Source organism: Canis lupus, chromosome 18 (assembly GCF_011100685.1).
Source record: "Canis lupus familiaris isolate Mischka breed German Shepherd chromosome 18, alternate assembly UU_Cfam_GSD_1.0, whole genome shotgun sequence".
In the NCBI taxonomy this organism is placed as follows: Eukaryota; Metazoa; Chordata; class Mammalia; order Carnivora; family Canidae; genus Canis; species Canis lupus.
Genome location: NC_049239.1, coordinates 34,455,751 through 34,470,551, shown reverse-complemented (window position 1 = coordinate 34,470,551; position 14,801 = coordinate 34,455,751). Strand labels below are relative to the sequence as shown.

Below are 14,801 nucleotides of genomic sequence, written 5' to 3'. Positions count from 1 at the left end.
AGAATGGAAGCTCCAGAGGAGCAGGACCATGTCTGTCTTGTTCGTTGTGGATCCTTATCATCTTCCACAGTGCCTGGCACATGGTAGATAGTAAATATTGGATAGATGGATGGATGGATGGTTGGGTGGATGGGTGGATATGCTCCAAACTGCCTCTTGGTTTATGGCTCCTTAGCCCAGAAAGAAATCTGGGGAAGGTAGAAAAGAAAATCTATCAATAGTCAAGTATTAAGTGGCCCATTAGCCGCAGGGTTTATTAACTCAGTCATAGAACCCTGCGTGTGAAATCAGAAAGATTAAAAGGAGCAGCAGGCTCCTGAGTCAAGGGTCAACCAGAGCAAGTCTGTTTTTCTAGCATTATCTGTCCTTGAGGTCAAGGGAGAGAGAGCCCCTGGCCTTGCCAGCAACAGAATTTCAGATGAAGCTGTAGCGTTGCAATTGGTTATCCTTACCTGGTTTCCATAAAAAGAGGATTTACAATTAAGCCAAATGGTTACAGCATCTGGGAAAACAAAAAACAAAAACAAACTTTGATTCCACTATTCCTATGGCCTCTGATGGCCAGAGAACAAATAGCATGAATCCTGAGATCTGCAAGGCAAATCCAAATCCTTCATTGGTTGCCTGTAGTTTGGATCAGTGGAGAATTCCATCTGTCAGGGCATTTGCTGCATCATAACAGTTGTTGAATTTTCTTCAGGCAACAGATGAAGAACTCTGTCTACCGAAGCCGGCAGTCTCTCAACAGCCCGAGTCCGGGGGAAACAGAGATGGACCTTCTGGTAACCCGAGAGCGACCCCGGCGTGGAATCCGTAACAGCGGATACGACGTAAGTCTCTGCTTTGCTTTCCCCTGAAAACCAAGGAGATAGAGCGTCCCATAATGTCTTGCTCTGCTGTATATTTGTGGAATTTAAAAGTGCACCCAAATGTTTTCTATTTTATTATTCCTTGTTACCAGTTTTGCAAAGGAAGACTACTTGGAATGTCTCAGAGTAGCAAATTATTGCTAAGAGGATTTTGATCTCTAAATCCATACATTTGATGAATAGTACATTATTGATCTTAAGTCAACAGTGATTCTAAATGTCCTTAATTTTTTCCCCTCTGTCCTTAAAACTCAGTAGGAACCACGACTGACTGTGGGTAAGAATTCATTTGAACACAGGCTTCTTTTCATCCATAGCAGTGTTGAGGAGTTGGATTTGTTCCTGATTTCATAACTCCTCAATATGCCATGGAAACAATCAGATGTCCAACAGAGCGATTTGGTGATTTCATATGATGAAGCCCAGGTTTATATGCAGTCATGTCTCCAAACCGCAAAAATTGTTCTAATCGCATCGAATTTCCTCAGATGAGGAGCTATAGTGGGGTGTCTTGTATCCAATGGCTCACATCCTGCTAATGTAGTTGCACCCATGAACTCACATCAGTGCTGCTCTGAGGAGGTGCTCAGTAATACATCACCCTGCCGCAGAACTTCACATGCCCTTAAATCTACTCTTAGGTTTTATGAAACAGGTTTTTTTCCCATTCTCCCAAAACATTTCTCTAATTACGAATAAAAGTTTTTTGTATCAAAAGTTATGATTCAAAAATGTCTGGATAAAGTGTTGTTATAATCTGTGAGGTTGTAATTTGAAAATGACTCTTGATTTCGTAAATATATTCTGCTAATTTGAAGGCAAGAAGGTCCCCCCACCCCCACTCCAGGATTGGTCATTGTTTGCCACAAAAGCTTAAAGTGGGGTTTTAATGGAACCTTAAAAAACAGATATTGTACCTATTTTGAACTTCTAGTTTACCTGAAATTAAGACTTGATGTTTGTGTTGATGGTGATAACCTTCTCTTTTATTTCTGTTTTCCTTTTTCATATAAAACCAATTGATAGTTTCATAAAATTCTAGATACTTTGGGCAAATTTCTTTTCCCCTCCAGGTGAAATTACTCAACATTAATATTTCTCCTCATAAAAATATTTTTTATACTAAACCCAGTCAGCAATTTGATAATCAGCCTGTGGTTAAAAATCAGGTATTTGAGTTCTCCAGTTAATCTATCCCTGCCAAAAGTGAATATTTTTCCTTCAAGCCGATAGTTTGGGGGACTTATTTGCTCAGACATACCCAAGGTTTATGATAGGATTCTTTTTTTTTTTTTTCAATATGATAGGATTCTTAATGTATTTCGAGATTGGAATTAATAGGTCTCTTGTGAGACTCTAGGCACAGACCTTTTTACAGTTTGAGGAAATAGGACAGTTTCCCTATTAGTCTTGAAAAGGGGGATCCGTGCAGGTTTTTCTCATCACTATGCCATGACTTGTAGTACTGACTTAATACTTTTAGAGTGCCGTGTTAGTACATTACTTACGGCGACAGAAGAAGGATGATTTTTAAAAGGAGGTTGCTCACCCCTCACAAACATGTATGAATGTTCCAATTATAGATTGCTTCAAGGGAAGCCCACTTCATTCTAATAGGTTTTTCTTAAATATACGTGTCCTGAGAATTGCATGTGGTCTCTGAAACATAAGCAAAGATAAGTTTCCTTAAGCCAAAGTGATCATCTAGGGACCAGTTTTTCGAGTTTAGACTGTCGTGTTCCTGCTTCTCCTCTTGTGATCACATGAAAAATAGCTATCATTTACTGACTGTGCATGATAGACCAGCCTCTATTCCAGTCTTTTTATGTGAATTATCCAATTGAATTTTCATAGGCAATCAGTCAGGGAAACACCCTCCTCACACCCCTTGTACAGGTGGGGAAACCAGGGCACAGAGTGGTTATACAGTTTGTCTACCGAACTCCAGAACCTATCCTCTCAACCACCATGCAGTAGGGCTTCCATATAAATTCATCACACTGTATCACATCATCATATATCCTAGACTTCTGCTCTCACAGAGAGGCTGGATGTCAGGTCTCACAGGACTTCTTGCACGGATAACTCACACAAGCAAAAAAAAAAAAAAGAAAAGAAAAAATGGACCCGCCGATAAAGGAGGAAAGGAAGAGAGTCACAGCTTTAAGCAATGCATTCATTTCCCAAACTCTTGATTTTCTAAAAACGCCAGGGCCCTCCTGACAAAAGAATCCCATCAGCCCAGCAGTGAGCAGGTCATTCGGTTGGAAGCATATCATTCCTCCTACTGGGTCTGGGGAGCTGAAAGCCAGGCCCAGATTTCCCGTCATTTCTGCCAGATTAGAGAACACTATGGGGATCTGCTCCTTGACCTGGTAGAAACAGAAGCACTGGGAGATTGATTCAATTTTTTCAAAGCTGACCGTGTTAGAATCCCTACAGGAAAGGCTGTATGTAGAAGTAAAGGAGTAAATAAATAAAGAAGCAAACCAACACACACAAAGCACAGGCAAATCTTAGCTCCAGGACTGAGGGCAGCCTGGAATTGTTTGAAAATGTTCCCATAGAGCAGGATGCGTTGGGGCCTGCCCAAGAGAGACTCTTGGCTCCAAGGGATTTGAGAATCACTGTGTTTTGCAGGAACAGTTCTTCTTCTTCTTCTTCTTTTTTTTTTTTTTTTTTTAATTTATTCATGAGAGAGAAAGAGGGAGGAAGAGATAGAGGGAGAAGCAGGCTCCCCCCATGGAGCTGGGAGCCCGATGTGGGACTTGATCTCAGGACCCTGGGATCATGAGCTGAAGGCGGACGCTTACCAACTGAGCCACCCAGGCACCCCTGCAGCAACAGGGGTCTTTTTTTTTTTTAAGATTTATTTATTTATTCATTCAGAGAGAGCAAGAGAGAGGCAGAGACACAGGCAGAGGGAGAAGCAGGCTCCATGCAGGAAGCCCCGTGTGGGACTCTATCCCGGGTCTCCAGGATCACACCCCGGGCTGCAGGCAGCGCTAAACCGCTTCGCCACCGGGGCTGCCCGCAGCAACAGTTCTTAACCTCTTGGGCCGTCTGACAGCTAAGGGAGGCAACACACTCCTGGCAGTTCCTGGGGCTCACCTGGTGAGTAATTTTCCAGAAGGTGGCACCCCCTTTGAGATGAAGGGGCGATTTTAGAAAGATGTCCCAAACCGATCCCTGCTAAAAGGCCACGCCGTATTTTTAAGCTAACTTTGGCCTTGAAATGAATTCCTCCCAGTGCACAAAGCAGGTTTCCCCCTATCAGCCAAGTCAGTAATCCCTTTATGTGGTTGAGGAATCAACCTTTGCTTCCAAAGGACAAGGAATAATCAAATCACTCCCCAGAAATAAAAAAGCACCTCTTCAATCTCAATTTGTGTGTGGAGTTTAAAAATGTGACGGGAATGGGGTCAGCTAAGTGCCTTGGCTGTGAGGGAAACTCTGAAACGGAAGGTTTGAATTGTAACTTTGAAAATGAATACTCCCCAGGGCATGGGAGTGGCTCAGTTGGTTAAGGGGCTGCTGTCTGCTCAGGTCATGATCTCGGGGTCCTGGGTTCGAGTCCCGCATCTTGCTCTCTGCTCAGTGGGGAGCCTGCTTTTCCCTCTCCTTCTGCCCCTCCCCATGCATGTGCTTCTGTGCTCTCTCTCTCTCTCTCTCTGTGTCAAATAAATAAAATCTTTAAAAAAGAAAAAAAGAAAGAAAATGAATGCTCCCCTCTCAGAAGTAGAGATCTTTACAGGCTCCTTGCTTTAGGTTTCTCTCCAGCACCTTGTCAAAGCTCCACACCCCAGGGGTGCTCACCAAGCCTTCTTGGGGAAACCCTGAAATGTGGCCAGAGTGTCTGAAAATGTTAAGGAGGATGATTGATCCCTCGATGCCTCTCAGAAGAGGGGATGTTGGGACGCCTGGGTGACTCAGTGGTTGAGCGTCTGCCTTAGGCTCAAATCGTGATCCCGGGGTCCTGGGATCAAGTCCCACATCAGGCTCCCTGCGGGGAGCCTGCTTCTCCCTCTGTCTGTGTCTTTGCCCCTCTCTCTGTGTCTCTCATGAATGAATAAGTTATATTAAAAAGAAGAAGAAGAAGAAGAAGAAGAAGAAGAAGAAGAAGAAGAAGAAGAAGAAGAAGAAGAAGAAGAAGAAGAAGAAGAAGAAGGAAGAAAGAAGAAAGAAAGAAGAAAGAAGAAAGAAGAGGAGGAGGAGGAGGAGGGGATGTTGAAGGTTCCACTGGAGTGACCGCAATCACTGGCCATTCCAGAGACGTTCTTCAGGGAAATGATTGGAAATGTTAGTGAAAAACCAGCTGATTTTGCAATTGAGAAGTAGACCTACAAAAAGGGGGGACTGTGTCAGGCAGGGTCCGCTGCAGAAACCAGAAGACCTCGAGCTCTTTGAACAGACCAAATGTGCCCACGAGGAGTTAGGCGCTCACCGGGTCATTGGAGGGGGAGACCGACCCGGGGCTGGGGGAGCTGCCTCCACCCCCCATCCCCCAGCAGGACAGGACAGCAGGGGAGGTGGGGGCTCCCTGGGCACTACCAGGAACTCTGCACACCAGGCCTCCCGCTGACAGAAGCCGGGTCTCGGGCACCGCCACCGCCTCCCAGGGGACCGTGAGTCAGTGATGGCCCGTCAGCCTTGCTGTCCCCTCCACAGATAAAAGAGAGAGGAGAGGAGAATTACCAGCAGAGCAGAGCAGTACTGGGAAGCGGTGGGGAGAGCTAGAAGAGGCACATGTGGCAGAGGGGAAGACGGAAGCGTCGCTCAGAGCTCAGTCCCCACGGAAAGTCCTGGGCTGCCCTAATACTGCATGATGTTCCCAGTTAGGGTACATGATGTTAGGTAATGTTTCCAGGCATTACCCTGGGGGTAGCCCCACTCTGGCGGGAGAACCAGCAATCCAGGGAGTGGTTGCAGAACTCAGTCTAAACATTTTCTCCTTCAGAATCTTTTCCTTGACCTCATACCTATGGGTCTTGGTTTCTTTGGGAGGCAGATGGCTGGATTTGAGGATTTTGTCCTTCACTTCAGAGGCAACCTGCTTGTTGTCCCCTGGACTGGGCGCTGTTATGTTGACCCCGCTCTCATCACCATCACTCCCTTAGCATCGCACCCAGAACTGTCTTACATGTGTCCTCTCGTCTCAGCCCTTACTCTCCTCCAACCTCTGCCATTTAGCTTCAGCTGTTCATAAGCCTGGCTTGCTGTGTCATCTCAAGTTAAGTCAGGGGCTTGTAATCCTAAGGAAATACCCGTTAATAAGAAGTCCATCTCCCTGGCTGAGCCCAGGGCAGAGAGGTGGAGGTGTTGGGTGGTTGGGGCCTTCTGGTATAGGCCAGATCTCACCAGGCCTTGGCTCTCCAGACACTTGCTAACCGCTCAAAGATGGATGCCACTTGGCAAGTGGGGAGCAGGAGGTGGATTCTTGTGGGCAGATTTGAGAGGGAGTGGGCCAGGTTTCAGGATGGCCTCATGATCTCACTTGGAGCCAGGCCTCCCTTATGGGTCCAGGACTTCCCTACCATGCGGGCAGTTTCCCACTGGGCAGGAGACAAGCGACTTCCTCTCTGTTGCAAGCACGCAAGTGCCATCTGCCTTTTCACTCTCTGATTCCCTGTGCTCTGAGCACTGCCCGCTTCTACTCGTGGTGCCCGCCTACCCGTCTTGCTTCTCCTGGACTCTGAGACCTCATAGCCGCCTTTTGGGGGGCGGCGGCGGGTGGGGCAGGAAAGCAGAGTCTATTGAGCAATAGTCAAAGCTCCCGAAGAGGGAGGCGACCTGAGAGGGTTGCCCAAGACCTCATAGCCTCTTATTGCAGGCCAGGGTCCCCTGTGTGCTCTGGGTGTGGACACCTGCAGGGGAGGAAGGAAGCAGGAAAAAGCAGAGCTGAGATCTGGGCTGTGGTACAGCTACTACAAGGCCGCAGCTCAGCCCGCGTGGGCCTGCCGAGTTGTTCCAAGCGTGCGTGAAGCGTCTGGGCTCTTGTACTCCAGCGCTGACCAGTCACTGGGTGTCCTTGGGTCAGGCAGCTCTCTTTAGCCAAGGACAATTCCTGCGGAGGGAGTTGGCATTGCCGATTGCCACCAGCGCCCAGGGAGAGCAAAGACCATTCCCAGCTGGTGGCAGCGTGCCCAGCAGCTGGAGGAGAGGGCTCCCTGGCCTGAGCAGAGCACCGCTCCACGCTAGACCCCCCCGGCCCCGGGTGCTCCTTAGCCCCCGTGAGACCCCGAGCCCCCGCTGGAGCCGGAGGCCAGAGGACTAATGAGAATCCCTTGGGAACTGCCACCGCTCTCATTTCCTCTGGCAAACATTTACCCAGGGCTGTGGAACCATGTGGCATCCGTGAATTCAGCAACAGGGGCCCTGAAAGACAAAGGGAAACATTCAAATGTTGCCAAAAAATTAGCTTTTGAATATATTCTGTTCATATTGTACATTAGAGATGACTCATTTCTTTTCAGGTACTACTCTGTAAGATTGTATACACGGCGGGGGGGGGGGCTGCCTTTGGCTCCTGGGATCCGGGTCCCCCACCCCCGCATTAGGCTCCCTGCTTAGCAAGGAGTCTGCTTTCCCTTCTCCCACTGCCTGCAGCTCCCCTGGCTTATTCTCTCCCTCTCTCTCTCTCTCTCTCTCTCTCTGCCTCTCTCTCTCTCTGTCAAATAAATAAAATCTTTTTTAAAAAAAACAAAACAAGGGCAGCCCGGGTGGGTCAGCGGTTTAGTGCCGCCTTCAGCCCAGGGCCTGATCCTGGAGACCCGGGATCAAGTCCCACGTCGGGCCTTTCCAAGATTTTACTTTCTTTGACTTTTTTTTTTTTTTTTTACTTTCCCTGATTTCTACTTTCTCTGCTGGCGTTAGCATGCAAGCCCCACAGGTGATTCCACTGCACTACCTGGGCCAGGCTCTCTGGAGAAGAGAAAAATAGAGTCCCCTGAGCACTTGCCCCCGGTGCTTTTCCACACTAGGGGAGGAGACAGGTGGGAACAGGAGCAACAGGCTGTGGCAGTGAACTTGTGTAGGAGGAGGGAGATGGGAGACCTGTTCCTGTCGGTGCCACAGCTGCGACCCGTCCAGTCCCCAGTACTGACCACTGAGCAAGCTGCCAAACAGCTGACAGAGGAGTCCTAAAACCCACCTTGTTTCAAATCCTTCAGTAGCTCCCGACAGCTCTCAGGGTAGGATTCAACCCTCAGCTTGTGGCTCAAGACTCGTCTGCTCTGGCTGGCTCGGGCTTGCCCTCCAACAGATGCTCGCCACCTCCTAATCCACCCTTGGCTCCGGCCCTATGCGCCCTTCCCGCATTTGTCATGTGGACCCATGTTCGTCCCTCTGCTCAAGACATCCTTTCCCACCTACTTCAAGCAGCCAGAGTTTCTCAGTCTCAGCACTGTCGGGTTTGGGCCTGGATAATTCTCTGTGTGGAGGGCTGTCCTGTGTGTTGTAGGATGTTTGACATCTCTGGCCTCTCCCACCAGCTCCCATAGCACCTCCAAAGTTGTGACATGTTTCCAGACATCACGCTGAGGGCAGACCCACTCTGGGGTGAGAACCAGTGATCCCAGGCAGTGCTTACAGAACTCAGTCTAAACATTTTCTCCCCCAGAGTCATTTCCTTGTCCCCATATCTATGAGTCTGACTTGGGGTACCTGCCCTAGTAGCATAGTATAGTATCCCTTTTTCCTCAGCCCCATCGAAACCCTCACGCCTGGTCTTCCATCTGTAGATTTCCTTGTGTTATTTTCCCCATTTGACTCGTCAAGGACAGGAATCATGTTTTATTCATCCTGGAAACCTCAGCACTGTGAATAGGAACCGGCGCATAGTAAATTCAGTGTCTCTATTTGTTGAGCAAATGAACAAGTGTGTCAACCAGAAGAGGTGACTCCTGAGCTGAGACTTGAAAATATAGGGCAGATTTACAACTCTGAGCCATATAAACATTTGATGTGACTGGCTTATGAAAAGCCTAGACAAATGTCTGTAATTGTTTTAAGTTCCATCTAAATAGTGGTTATCAGTTAGGATGTTTTGCCTAAAATAACAGAAAACCCAACCCTCATCAAATGATCTTAAATAAGGAAGGGAATGTATTGGGTACAATAAATCCAGGCACGATTTGATTGAGGCTCCAGTTACATCTCTGTGCATTGTGCAGTACTGTCCTTACGTGCCGGCTTCATCCACAGGTTGGCTCTACTGGGAAGTGGCTTCAGTGGCCCTGGCCCCACATCTCCATACTACATTGCTTCTTTCCAGCCATGAAACAGAGCCTATGGCTTTTACTCTAACTGAGCCTCCAAAAGTCAAGTGCCCACTCCTGTATCCATCGCTATGGCAATGGGGGTGGAAGGCTTACTCTGATTGATTTAACCCAGTCAGACCTCACCAAGGAAGCTGGGGCAGGCTAGTTGCCCCCAGACCCCTTGGCTAAGATGCGGGGAGAGTAGCAGATGCTGCTGAGTTCATCACAGTGTCCACTACGTGAGAAACATGGGTAGTTGGGCCTTTAAAGGAGCAAAACCAGCATAACCTCCCATGTCTCTCATCCCTCCGGTCTTAGCCTCTCATCTTTGGTTGGCCCTCTGTAAAAAGATAGTTGAGTGTGGTGAAGAGGCAGTGACCACTGTTCCTTCTGGGTTCAGGATGGCCTGGCTACAGTCAGAGGTTGTGTTTTAGGGGCAGCTAGAGGGAAAAAGAGGGATTTGGTGGATGTGGCTTTTTCAAGACCTGAAAAGAGAAAAAAAGGAGATCTCAGTGGGTGGTTGGAGAGAGGCTATTTTGCTATGGAATGGTGTCGACTCTCAAAACTGACCTGTCTCCTTGCTGCCCACAGCACCAACTCAGCTAAGAAGATGAGCAAAAGCAGGCGATGGCTCCCCTCAGAAGCGCACAGTGAAATAGCTTCCCATGAGCCAAAGCCATTCTTCTGTGTTTACTTTCAAGTTGAATCCTTTTCAAAAGATATTTTTAATTGACTGTAGCTCATGTATCAGTGTTAGCAAGCAGTGCTGTGTAATGGTCAAGCTCGTGGCCTCCGGAGCTCGGCTGGCCTCAAATTCCAGCTCAGCTACTTCCTAGCAGTGTGGGTTTGGGTTACTCCACCTCTCCATGCTTTAGTTTTCTCATCTATAAGATGGGGATACCTGCCTTCTAGGGTGGTTGTAAGAATTAAGTGAGTTAATGCAGGCAAAGCACATAGAAAACACAGTGAACATTAGCTGTTTTAATTATGGCTAACAGATTCCATGAGGGAGAAAGGGATATACTATTTTTTGTCTCTCTTCCATCCTAACCCTGTAAAAGACATCTCAGGACTGCGATGAATTTTGTCACACGTTGTGGTGTTGTGATTTATAATAAGAAATATCTATTTGGTTTCCTGGCACAGAGCTCCAAAAACTTTGGAATTTCCTAAGCGTTGAGAATTTTAACGTATCTTCTGTTATGTTAATAAGGTGACTTGGAAAACACCTAAGGGTAGGGGCTGGTTGCCCACAGAGCCAACTGCGAATATGATTAGGGGATTGGAACTTTCGGTGAAATTTGCAATTTTGCTGAGACTTTTAAAAATTCCATTTGCATGCCTGTTGCAGAAAAGAAGTCACCAAACCAGGAATTTGAACCCTCCTACCTGTTCTGAAGGGTACTGATCTCCTTTTATTGTCAGAGAAGTTCTTGAGATGTAGGCTCAGGAGGAAGCTGCTGCCTGCACCTGTGCCCTGAGAATGCTTCTCCCCACTAGAGGAAGGGAAAACTCTCTGGACTGTGTCCTGGAGAGTGTGGCCTTGTAAGGCATCTATCCACTTTGGGGCTCATAACTCAAGAAAGTCTTTTTTTTTTTTTTAAGATTTTATTTATTTATGATGAGGCGGGGCAGAGACACAGGCAGAGGGAGAAGCAGGGTCCATGCCAGGAGCCTGACGCAGGACTTGATCCTGGGACTCCAGGATCGCGCCCTGGGCCAAAGGCAGGCGCTAAACCGCTGAGCCACCCAGGGATCCCCAAGAAAGTCTTGAATAAATGGCCTTAATGATGTGAAAATGTTGGGGTTAGGAGCGAACGGACAAGAACGAATTCTTGAGATGTCTTAAGTGCAAAAAGGTGTTTTTATTAAAGCACAGAGTCTAGACCTGTGGGCAGAAAATGCTGCACCGTCAGGGTCTCTCTTCTGTAGGATCACGAGGAGTGGCCCCAACTTTCTAGTTGGGAGGGGTCAGGGAGAGCATAAGTCTCTAAGGAATTTGGAAACAAGGTTTCCAGGACCTTGATGGGGCCAGCTGTTGTTAGGAGAAGGTCCTATACTACCGTTTACCAAAACTTGAGTCATGAGACCTTTCAGATGTCTATCAGGGGGCCATATGCTTGGGGGATGATTGCTAACATGTATCTTGTGGGATAGAGATAAAGGAAGTTTCAGGAATGTTTATATGTTAAAGGAGACTTACCAGCATCTCGGAAGTCAGGATAATGTTAAGCTAAGATCACCATTTGCCTTTAGCAAAGTATGAGCATCGAGGCAGTTGAGTTCCTAGAAGATCACTCTGCCTGTCTCCAGGACTTGTCAGTGGGCTGTAAAGTGTAAGGAAATTTAAATTTTTTTCTTTTGCCTGTGTTCCCCACATCAAGAGCCCTTCATCCCTCCTCTTCACCTCCATTCTAGATAAGGCTGTCAAATGTGGTGTCTAAGTCTGGCCTCTCTCCTGATGGGATGTGGACCCCCAAATATGGGGTGACAATTAGGTAGAAGCTCGTGGCTGGCTCCCGGAGGGTGGTTGAAAGAATTCACCTGAGGCAGAACAAAGGAAATAGAATGTTAAAAACACTGCAAGGGAGCTGGAGGGTAGGGCAGCAGAGGAGAGGCAGTGGGTGGTGGGTGGGGGCCGTTTTTAGAGAGGGAAGATGAGGTATGGCGATGTATGGAATTTTACCTTTCTTGGGTAACTGTGCCTAGGTGTAAGTAGCCCATTGGTCAGTTGGGGCCTGTAGGTATTTTGAGGCGGGTCACCTGCTCAGCCTGTCGTTCTCAGCCAGGGCTTCACCCTGGGGCCCTTTCAGCTTACATTCCATTGCTCAAGCCTGTTTGCTGTAAAGTGGCCTCTACATCTAGTTCATTTTGGACACTTGGAAATGCCTTTTACTGATACAGGATTTTTTTTTTTTTTTTTTTTTTTTTTTTTTTTATGATAGTCACAGAGAGAGAGAGAGAGAGAGAGAGAGAGAGAGAGAGGCAGAGACACAGGCAGAGGGAGAAGCAGGTTCCATGCACCGGGAGCCTGATGTGGGATTCGATCCCGGGTCTCCAGGATCGCGCCCTGGGCCAAAGGCAGGCGCCAAACCGCTGCGCCACCCAGGGATCCCACTGATAGAGGTTTTTGAGCAGAAATCCTCCAGGCTCTCTTTTAAGATGAATTTCCATTTATTCATTTAACTAGTATGTATTAAAGTCCTACTATTTGCCATTCTGGGATGCAGCAGGACACATTAAAGAGTCCCCACCCTCAGGGAGCTTATATTCCAGTAGGAAGAAAAAGTAATAGGCGCCTGAGCCCATAGATGTACAGCCCAGTGGCAGAAATGCTACAGAAGAGTATAAAGCAAGAGGAAAACAGGAAGTGCTCTTTTCAGTTGACCCTGGGGCAGGTTCTCTGGGAAAGTGACTTCTGAGCAGAGACCTGAAATGAGGGAGCTTGCTAGGCTAGCCCTTGGGGGAAGAGCATTTGGGCCGAAGGAACAGCAAGTGGGAGGGCCCAGGGGAAGATGTGTGCCTGGGGAGCTCAGAGAACATCAAGGAGACCCAGGTAGCAAGATGCCCCTTCTTGGTAAATAAGGGGTCTTGGCTTTGACTCCTTGCTTTGTTTCATCCCCACATCTCATCTCTCAGCAAGTCCTGTCAGCTGTCTTCCAGAACATTGCTCAAGCTTGTCCATAGCTTTTATGTCCATGACCACCCTAATTCAAGGCCCTGCCATTTCTCCTTACCTGGATTGCTGCAAGAGCCTTCTACTTCACCTTCTGTAAATGCCAATCACATTTCTCCCTTGCTTGAAATTCTTCGAGAGTTTCCCAGTGCCCTTTGAAAACACTCCCGCCTTCTTGCTGTGGCCTTCAAGATTCTAAGTGATCTGGCTCCCGCCAGCCTTTCTAACCCATCTCCTGACAGTTGTGGCTCCAGCCACACACGGTCCATGTATTAGCTCCGGCTGCCCTAACAAAGTGCCACACACCTGGTGACTTTTAAAGCAATGGAAATTTATTTTCTTACAATTCCAAAGGCTGGATGTCTAAGATCAAGAAGTTGGCAGGGTTGATTCCTTTTGGGGGTCATGAGGGAAGGATCTGCTCCAGGCTCTTCTCCTTGGATCCTAGATGGATGTCTTCTCCCTATCTTCATAACATCTTTCCTCTTTTTTTTAAAAAAAAGATTTTTATTTATTTATTCATGAGAGACAGAGAGAGGCAGAGACACAGGCAAAGAGAGAAGCAGGCTCCATGCAGGGAGCCTGATGTGGGACTTGATCTCGGACCTTAGGATCATAATCTGAGCCAAAGGCAGACGCTCAACCACTGAGTCACCCAGGTGCCCCACCCCCACCCCCCATCTTCCCTCTTTACATGCCTGCGTCCAAATCTCCTCTTCTTATAAGGACACCAGTCATATTGAATGAAGCCCCACTCGAATGGCCTCATTTTAACTTAATTACCTCTGCAAAAACCTCATCTCCAAATACAGTTTCTTTTAAAGGTACCTGGGTTAGGACTTGAACATATGAATTGGCAGGGGGGAGCGAGGTTCACAATTCATCCTACAACAGCCCACCTTACTCTTTCTGAAATACTAAAAGTCCATCTCAGGACTTTTTCATAAGCTTCCCGGTGACCTTCACATGGCTAACCCCTTCTTCTCTTTCAGGTTTTCAAAACTGTCACCTCTTCAAAGAGGCCTTCCCTGACTATCCCCAGAGAACTAGCTATGTTGCCCAAGCCATCTTGTTTTGTTTTATTCAGGCAAAATCTATATATGATAAAATGTATAGGTCTTTAGTGTACAACTGGATGAGCACTGACAGATGTATGTACCCTTATAACCACCAGTCTGATCAAAATATAGGACATTTTTATAACCTCCTGAAAGTCACACAGCATGCCTCCCATTAGCAACTACTTTTCTGATACTTACCCTCATAGTTTTACCTATTCTTGGACTTGATATAAATGGCATTATTTGGTATGTACTCTTTTGTGTCTGACTTCTTGTGCTCTGAGTTCACCTATGTTGGGGATGCCTGGGTGGCTCTGTCGGTAAAGCATCAGACCCTTGGTTTTGACTCAGGTCATGATCTCAGGATCGTGAGATTGAGCCCCACATCAGCATGGAGTCTGCTAACGGCTCCCTCTGTACCTCCTCCCTGTTCTCTCTCTCAAATAAATAAATAAATATTTTTTAAAAAGAATTCACCTATGTTGTTGCATGTATCAAGTGTTTTTTAATTACCGAGTACTATTCTGTTGTATAAATATACCTCTGTCTACTATTCTGTTGTTGGACATTTGGATTGTTTCCCGTTTGGAGCTACCAGAAAACATTGCTATAAATATTTTCATGTAAATATCTTGTGAATGGTCTGAATTTTTCCATCCCCTTAAATTTTTTTTTTTAACTTTTATTTATTTATGATAGTCACAGAGAGAGAGAGAGAGGCAGAGACACAGGCAGAGGGAGAAGCAGGCTCCATGCACCGGGAGCCCGATGTGGGATTCGATCCCGGGTCTCCAGGATCGCCCCCTGGGCCAAAGGCAGGCGCCAAACCGCTGCGCCACCCAGGGATCCCTCCATCCCCTTAAAATTTATAGGTTCAAATCCTAACCTCCAAAATGTTGGTATTAAAAAAAAAAAAGTGTTGATATTAGGACATGGG

The 14,801-nt window shown here is 47.1% G+C and overlaps 1 protein-coding gene across 6 annotated transcripts in view; it reads left to right on the top strand.

Annotated features, from left to right (window-relative positions):
• The window catches only part of KIAA1549L (KIAA1549 like), a 138,011-nt gene that overhangs the window by 93,446 nt on the left and 29,764 nt on the right, over positions 1-14,801 (top strand). For all 6 annotated transcript variants that reach the window (XM_038563061.1, XM_038563059.1, XM_038563060.1 and 3 more), the window contains one exon: positions 701-830. In XM_038563061.1, coding sequence (XP_038418989.1) covers positions 701-830 — 130 coding nt within the window. The remainder of the gene's footprint in view (positions 1-700; positions 831-14,801) is intronic.